We start from the raw sequence: 8105 nt of genomic DNA, 5'->3' as shown, positions 1-8105 counted from the left end.
CCTATCTTCCATAAACTTATCTAATTCTTTTTTTAACTCGGTTATCTTTTTGGCCTTCACAACATCCCCTGGCAATGAGTTCCACAGATTGCCTGTGTGTTGTGTGAAAAAGTACTTCCTTATGTTTGTTTTAAACCTTCTGCCTATTAATTTTATTGGGTGATCCCTGGTTCTTGTGTTATGTGAACGGGTAAAAAAATACTTTCCTATCCCCTTTCTCCAACCTTTCATAATGTTATAGACATCTATCATATTCTCCTTTAGATGTCTCTTTTCTAAGATGACCAGCCCTAGTCCTTTTAATCCCTACTTGTATGGAAACTGTTCCATACCCTGATCATTTTTGTTGCCCTTCTCTGTACCTTTTCCAATTCTAATATCTTTTTTGAGACAGGGCCACCAGTACGCTATGCAGTATTTAAGGTGTGGTCATACCATGGATTTATGTAGTGGCATTATGATATTTTCTGTCTTCTTATCTTTTCCTTTCCTAATGTTTCCTAACATTCTGTGAGCTTTTTTTGACTGCTGCTGCAAATGAGCAGATGTTTTCGAAAACTATTCACAATGACTCCAAGATCTCTTTCTTGAGTGTTAACAGCTAATTTAGATCACATCATTTTGTATGTACAGGTGGGATTATGTTTTCCAGTGTGCATTACTTTGCATTTATCAACATTGAATTTAATCGGCCAGTCACCCAGTTTTGTGAGTTCCATTTGTCACTCTTTGCAGTCAGTTTTGGACTTAATTATCTTAAGTAATTTAGTATTATCTTCAAAAAAGAACAGCACAAGTACTCCTGTTCTTTTTGCGGATACAGACTAACACAGCTGCTACTCTGAAACCTTAGTAATATCTGCAAACTTTGCCACTTCACTGTTTCCTCCTGTGACAGGCTGGACTAGTCCCAGAGCCCCCCTGCTGGATGCCTCAGGTCCCTACTACACCCCATCCCAGAAGGGAACAGTAGAGTAGTCCTCCAGGCTGCCTAGAGTGGCTGTGGGGGAAGCAGCCAATCAGAGGCTGCAGGGAGCAGCCAATTGGGGCCCAGAAGGACCATATAAAAGGAGCGGCAATACTAGAGATAGTCAGTTGCTGCCTGGAACTGGAGGACTGAAGACAGTGTTTCTGGCTGGCTGGCTGAAGGAGTCGCAGGATCACAGACAAATCAGTTGCTCACATGGACTGGGGGAGCAAGAGGGAGCTCCTGGCTGGCTGCTGGGACTGAGCTCAAGACAGTGGCTGGCAGGGACCAGGGAGAAAGAAAGGTGCTCCTGGGAGGTTGCTGGGATGTGAGAAAGATAAGTGTTGTGGGGCAGTGGCCCAGGGAAACACAGTTAGAGGGACATGGCATGTGGCTGGTACTTAGAGGGCCTCTGTGTTGGGGTCCAGAGTAAAGGATGAGCCCAGGTCCCCTCTCTCTCATTAGCCACTGGGGAAGTGACTTGAATATTGAACTGGGATACACCCCTGGAAGGGGAACTGAACTGTTAAGTGGCCCAGCTGGAGAGCTGGGGCCAGAAAGGCCCAGAAAGAGTGAAGAATCTCCAGGGAGGAAACTCTGGGAGCACAGCCCTATGCCAGGATCGAGGGACTATTTGAAGGCAAGCCCAGATTGGGCTGCGGGACTCCTTAAAGACTGAACTCCAGAATGGCTACAGAGATACCAATAGAGGAGTACTGGGATAGGCCCCTATACAGTGAGAGGGGTCTGTTTTGTCACACAAACTGTGTGCGGCTTGGCTGGAGGGCTGAGTCACTGAAATACACCTGAGAAACCACTGGCAGAAGTCACCGTAAGCTGAGAGAAGTGCAGACATGTACCTGGGTCAGGGGGCGCTTGTGAGAGGTTGGTGCCACCCTATTACACCCCCCTTTCCAGTTCATTTATGAATATGTTGAACAGCACAGATCCCAGTACAAATCCTTGGAGACCCCATTATTTACCTCTTTCCATTGTGAAATCTGACCATTTATTCCTACGCTTTGTTTTCTATTTTTTTAACCAGTTTCTGCTCCATGAGAGGACCTTCTCTCTTATCCCATGACTGCCTACTTTGCTTAAGAGGCTTGGTGTGGACCTTGTCAAAGGCTTGCTGAAAGTCAGGGGCGGTTCCAGGCACCAGCGCACCAAGCGTGTGCCTGGGGCGGCAAGCCGCAGGGGGTGGCTTGCCAGTTGCCGTGAGGGCAGCAGTCAGGCTGCCTTCGGCGGCATGCCTGCGGGAGGTCCACTGGTCCTGCGGCTTTGGTGGCAATTCGGCGGCGGGTACGCCGAAGGCGCGGGACTGGCAGATCTCCCGCAGGCATGCCGCCGAAAGCCGCCTGACTGCCGTGCTTGGGGCGGCAAAATATATAGAGCCGCCCCTGCTGAAAGTCCAAATATATTCACCCTTGTCCACACCACAATGATCTAATGTTTCTAATAGATTGGCAAGGCATGATTTCCCTTTACAAAAGCAGTGTTAACTCTTCCCCAACATATCATATTCATCTTTGTCTGATAATTTTCTTCTTTACTATAGTTTCAACCGATTTGATTGATTGGTTCTGAAATTAGGCTCACTGGCTTGTAATGATCAGGATCACATCTAGATCCTTTAAAAAAAATTGGTATCACATTAGCTATCCTCCAGACCAGTGCAAAGAATTCATTTAGCTTCTTTGCAAGGGTCTTGTTTTCCCTGAGTGCTCCTTTAGCTCCCTGATCATCCAGCAGTAACAGGCTTCCTGCTTCTGATATACTTAAAAAAAAATGCTGCTAGTTTTTGTGTGTTTTGCTACTTGCTTTTCAAATTCTTTTCTGACCTGCCTAATTATACATTTACACTTGATTTGCCAGAGTGTATGCTCCTTTCTATTTTCCTCAGTAGGATTTGACTTACAATTTTTAAAAGATGGCCTTTTGCCTCTAAATACCTCTTTTACTTTGATGTTTAGTCATGGTGGGGTTTTTTTGGTCCTCTTACTGTGTTTTTTATTTTTTTTAATTTGGGGTATAAATTTGGAGTTTGAGCCTCTATTATGGTGTCTTAAATAGTTGCCATGCAGCTTGCAGGCATGTTACTCTTGTGACTGTTCCTGTTAATTTCTGCTTAACTTGCCTCCTCATTTTCATGTCGTGCTTGTTCTTGAATTTTAAATGCTACTGTGGTGGGTTTATTTGATATTTTCCCACCTACAAGAATGTTAAATTTAATTACATTATGGTTGCTATTACTGAGTGGTTCAGCTAAATTCACCTCCTGGACCAGATCCTGTGCTCAACTTAGTACTAAATCCAGAATTGTCTCTCCCCTAGTGGGTTCTAGGACTAAGCTGCTCTAAGAAGCAGTCATTAATGGTGTCTATGAATTTTATCTCTGCATCCCATCCTGAGGTGACATGTTCCCAATCAATATGGGGATAATTGAAATCTCCCATTATTATTGGGCTTTCTGTTTTTGGAGCCTCCCTAAACTCCCTGAGCATTTCACAGTCATTATCACCATCTTGGTCAGGTGGTTGGTAGTATATTCCTACTGCTATTCGGGCCTTGTCTTTTTATTCAAGCATTGAATTTCTATCCATAAAGATTCAACAGTCTGATTTATTTAAAACTTTTACTATATTAGACTGTATGCTTTCTTTCATGCATTGCGCCACTCCCCTACCAGTGTGACCTATATATTGTGAACCCTGGTATTTCTGTGTCCCATTGATTATCACCATTCCACCAGCTTTCTGCAGTGTCTGTTATATCAAAATAATATGTAATCCTTGCCCAAAGGAGCTTCCAATTTAACACAAGAAGTACTACATAAAACCATAATTCAGCAAAGCACTTAAGCATGTGGTTAACTTAATTTAGGTACACGCTTAAGTGATTTGCTGAATCAGGGTCTGAAATAAAATGTTGGAAAGTGGATCAGAGACTAGAAGGAACTGCTGAGATTGTAAGGCTAGTAATAGAAGTGGAATTCAAGGAGGGTTGAGAGTGTTTTGGTATAAAGAAATTGGGAGGCTGACGCGAGCATAGGTAATGGCAGGATAGGCGACATGAAGCTGATAGTGGGAGAAGTGAGCAATCAGACTGAAACACAGACACTATAGTCCAGGGGTTGGCAACCTTTCAGAAGTGATGTGCTGAGTCTTTATTTATTCACTCTAATTTAAGGTTTCATGTGCCAGTCGTACATTTTAACGTTTTTAGAAGATCTCTTTCTATAAGTCTATAATGTATAACTAAACTATTGTTGTATGTAAAGTAAATAAGGTTTTAAAAATGTTTAAGAAACTTCATTTAAAATTAAATTAAAATGCAGAGCCCCCCGGACCAGTGGCCAGGACCTGGACAGTGTGAGTGCCACTGAAAATCAGCTCGCGTGCCGCCTTCGGCACGCATGCCATAGGTTGCCTACCCCTGAGCTAGAACAACAAACAGAACATTGCCCGTTATCAGCTTAAGTTCAAGCTAACCTATCTAGACCTGACCACACCATGCAAAAAATGGAAGGCATGTTAGAAGCATCCTTCCATTCGTTGGCTTCACTGAATTAAGTAGCTTGAGAATAGAAGGACCTATCCCACCATGCACTCACAAGCCCACATATATTTAATGTGCATTGTCACATCTTCACTCCAGCATTAATAATTAACTCTGCCCCCCAGAGAAAGACAGGAGAATGGAAAAGGAAGAGATACATGAGCTGGAATTTATGCTAGGCTCAGTGTAAATGACTAAGCATACAAGTTTCATTCAAGCACAAGAGACACAAAATAATGAGTTCCTGGAGATGAGATACACTAGAAGACAGCACTATATTATTAAAAGGAACTTTATATTGAAGAGAGAGAATAGGATCTTTATGTCTCTTGTATAAGGATTTGAAGAGGATGTTTATTTAAAAAAAAAGATGTAAAATTTATTTTCAAAGTTCTAACCACAGTAAAAGTCCTTTAACTATATTTACTAGAGATGGTCCCAGACTACAACCATTATTCTGATTCATCCAATGTTTCCTTTGGAGGGGAAAGGTATTCAAATTACAGATATGATCCAAAAGCAAAAGGAGCTTAATTCTCTAGATCTGTTCCAGACAAGGCCCAACACAAGAAAAATCTCATGAGAGTCACTGATCTCCTGGGATTTTCACCATTCAAGATGATAGAAGTGCTGTGAACTCAGCTTGCAAGATCTGAGCAGCTTCAAACCTGAATCTGAATACTGCCATGATTCAGCCTCAAACGGAACACAAGCCTAAATCTATTCTGGAGCCAAAAATCCCCTCCTCAGCCCACCTCTAATATTTGCTCGCAGTATCAGAATTTAAAATGTTTCTCTCCAGTTTCACCTTCTAAAGATGTATGTTTCTTTTACTTTGTGGGTTTTTGTTTTAAGATGTCTTTGAATTTATCCAGGGGGGAAGGAATAGTCTTATCTCAGGTCTTTGGAATCACTGTCTACTTATCTTTAAAGCATAAAAAACAGGTAAGCTTTTCAGACTTGGGTTCTTAAAGGTAGGCCCTTGAATCCATATGTAGGAACTTAGATAAATTTGGCTTGATTTTCAAAGGAGCAGCGCATTTGCAACTTGGGAAGTCCCAGAGATCTCTGCACCATTGAAAAAGCAGGCTACTTACCAAACCTCAGGGTCTAATTTAAGTTTAGGTGCCTCAAATCTCAATTTGAAAAGTATGACTATAGAGTCACTGTGGTTTGTTTATGCATTCATTTTCCCTTCACCAAAACTGTATTGCCCATGATCACTTAATGAGTAATGACCTCTTCCTAGCCAAGTCACAAGGGCATTTCTGTGTTCACGATCTGTCTGCCATCTTTGAAGCCATTGATCATGGTCTCTGCCTCCATTTTCTACTATCTTGTCATTGTTAAGTCTGTGTTCTTCCTGATATCCTCCAACTTTGACTGCTGTTTTGGTCTCTCCTCACCCTCCCTTTTTACCCTTATCCATTGGTGTTATATTCTTGGGGGCAACAGTTTTAGGAAGAAATCACCGGAGACAGCTGTAAACATAAAAAGCAGCCGTTTATTGCCACACACTGAACTAACCAAAAGCCAGCCAATACTGGCTGGGCTATCCCCTAATAATCTAACTCATTAAGGCTGGGTAATTACCTCTCACCACAAACAGTGGCAATTTAGCAGCCTGTCCATTGAGCTCCACCTTAACATGAGTAGTTGCTTTAAGCGGAAGATGCTATAGCTTTTTATACACAGTCTAAGGGTATGTCTACACTACCCGCTGGATCGGCGGGCAGCAATTGATCCAGCGGGGATTGATCGACTCCCAAGCGCTCTCCCATCGAATTCTGTACTCCAGCTCGGCGAGAGGCACAGGCAGAGTCAACGAGGGAGCGGCAGCAGTCGACTCACTGCAGTGAAGACACCACGGTAAGTCGATCTAAGTATGTCAACTTCACCTATGTTATTCATGTAGCTGAAGTTGTGTAACTTAGATTGATTTCCCCTTCCCCAGTGTAGACCAGGCCTCAGAGACCAGCGAGATGGCTGCACCGGTGTCTAGTTCCATGCCTGTAGGTTTGCTGTCCAACAACGAGGTTACCCAGTATTCATGTGAGCCCACTGCCAAAGACAAAACATGGAGTGGCTCTTCTTGTGATGAAGTGTCTCCTTGGTCATCCTTGGTCTGCTCTAGGGTATGCAGATTTCCCTTTTTGGTCAGCCAGACCACAGGCCTCTTTTTCTTTTGTTTACGGGCATACTCAATGTGTCCCTTTTTGCCACAGTGTCAACACACCAGGTCCTTACACCAGCATTCTGATGCACGGTGACCTGGCTTACCACAGTGGTAACATTCCTGACTCCCCACAGTTTTGTGGGTAGGTTCTTGTGACACCTTATGTACCCATGGGGATGCACCGATGGATTGCACCTCCTTTGTTGTCAGTTCCATAGAGACTGCAATGTCAACAGCCTTCAGTGAGGTAAGCTGAGCCCTTGTCAATAGGCTGTTCCGTAGAGCTTCACTGTGCAGGCCACACACTAACCTGTCACGTAGGGCATCATTTAGTATCTCCTTAAATTCAGTGTTCTGCAAGCTTTCTCAAAGTTGCTACAAATTGTACAACTGTTTCGTCTTCTTTCTGGTCTCTTTTGTGGAACCTATATCTGTCAACAATTACCAATGGTTTTGGAGAAAAATGGGACCCCAGGATTTCCACAATGTCACTGTAAGATTTGGTCTCTGGCTTAACAGGGTGTAGTAAGCTGCATAGCTTGGTCCCTACAACACGTAGGTCTTGGCCCCTACAACTTAAGAATATTGGCACCTTCTCCTCTGTAGTGTCATTTGCAATAACAAAAAGCTCAAAACGCTCAGTATACACATGCCACTGCACTATAGTCTTCTCAAAAGGTTCCAGTGGCCCTGTAAGTGTAGCCATGGTTTTAGTTTCAGTTTGCACAGCCAGTTTTCACCCCCTTCCAGAAGCAAAAAGGTGTGTGTGGGATTTTTTGGTACCTTAACTTCTACTTCCTTCTGTTGCTGGGGCAGCCCAGAGATCCCATCCTCATTGCCACATTGTTATATCCTTGGGGGGTAACAGTTTTAGGAAGAAATCACTGGAAACACAGAGCTGTAAACCTAAAAAGCAGCCATTTATTGCTACACACTGAACAAACCAAAAACCAGCCAAAACTGTCTGGGCTATCCCCTAATAATCTAACTCACTTGCCATAGCAACAACAAGATTATATTACCATGACAACCAAATACACAACAGTTGGGATTCCTCAAGGTTCTCTCTTTAGTCCTCTTGTCCCTCCCCGCCCCTCTCTTTTTTAATATATTCTCTTCAGCTGAACTCCCGTGGGTTCAACTACCATTTCTGTGAGGATGATGCCCAAATCTGTGCCTCTGTCTGTGACCTTCACACCTTTCTCCAGTCTTATCTCTTGAACTTTCAGACCTTTCTTCGTAGATGTGTCACATCACCATCTCACACAGTGTTCTGCCAAAAACTGAATTTCTTATTTTTTCTCCTTTTAAACTTTTGGCCCCCTCCCACACATTTACGCCAGACTGTATGTCTGTTCTACTTTCTTAACTTCCTAATTATTACTTCCCAGGGCCGCCCGGGGG

General features: G+C 43.3%; 1 protein-coding gene across 1 annotated transcript in view; it reads left to right on the top strand.

Moving 5' to 3' along the window:
* Nucleotides 1–1112: 1112 nt before the first annotated feature.
* Nucleotides 1113–8105, top strand: part of SLC24A4 (solute carrier family 24 member 4) — an 80579-nt gene continuing 73586 nt past the window's right edge. The window contains exon 1 of the mRNA XM_039538028.1: nt 1113–1852. Coding sequence (XP_039393962.1) covers nt 1822–1852 — 31 coding nt within the window. The 5' untranslated portion in view covers nt 1113–1821. The remainder of the gene's footprint in view (nt 1853–8105) is intronic.

This window comes from Mauremys reevesii, linkage group 4 (genome assembly GCF_016161935.1).
Source record: "Mauremys reevesii isolate NIE-2019 linkage group 4, ASM1616193v1, whole genome shotgun sequence".
NCBI lineage: Eukaryota > Metazoa > Chordata > Testudines > Geoemydidae > Mauremys > Mauremys reevesii.
This window is presented reverse-complemented; position numbering and strand designations above follow the sequence as displayed.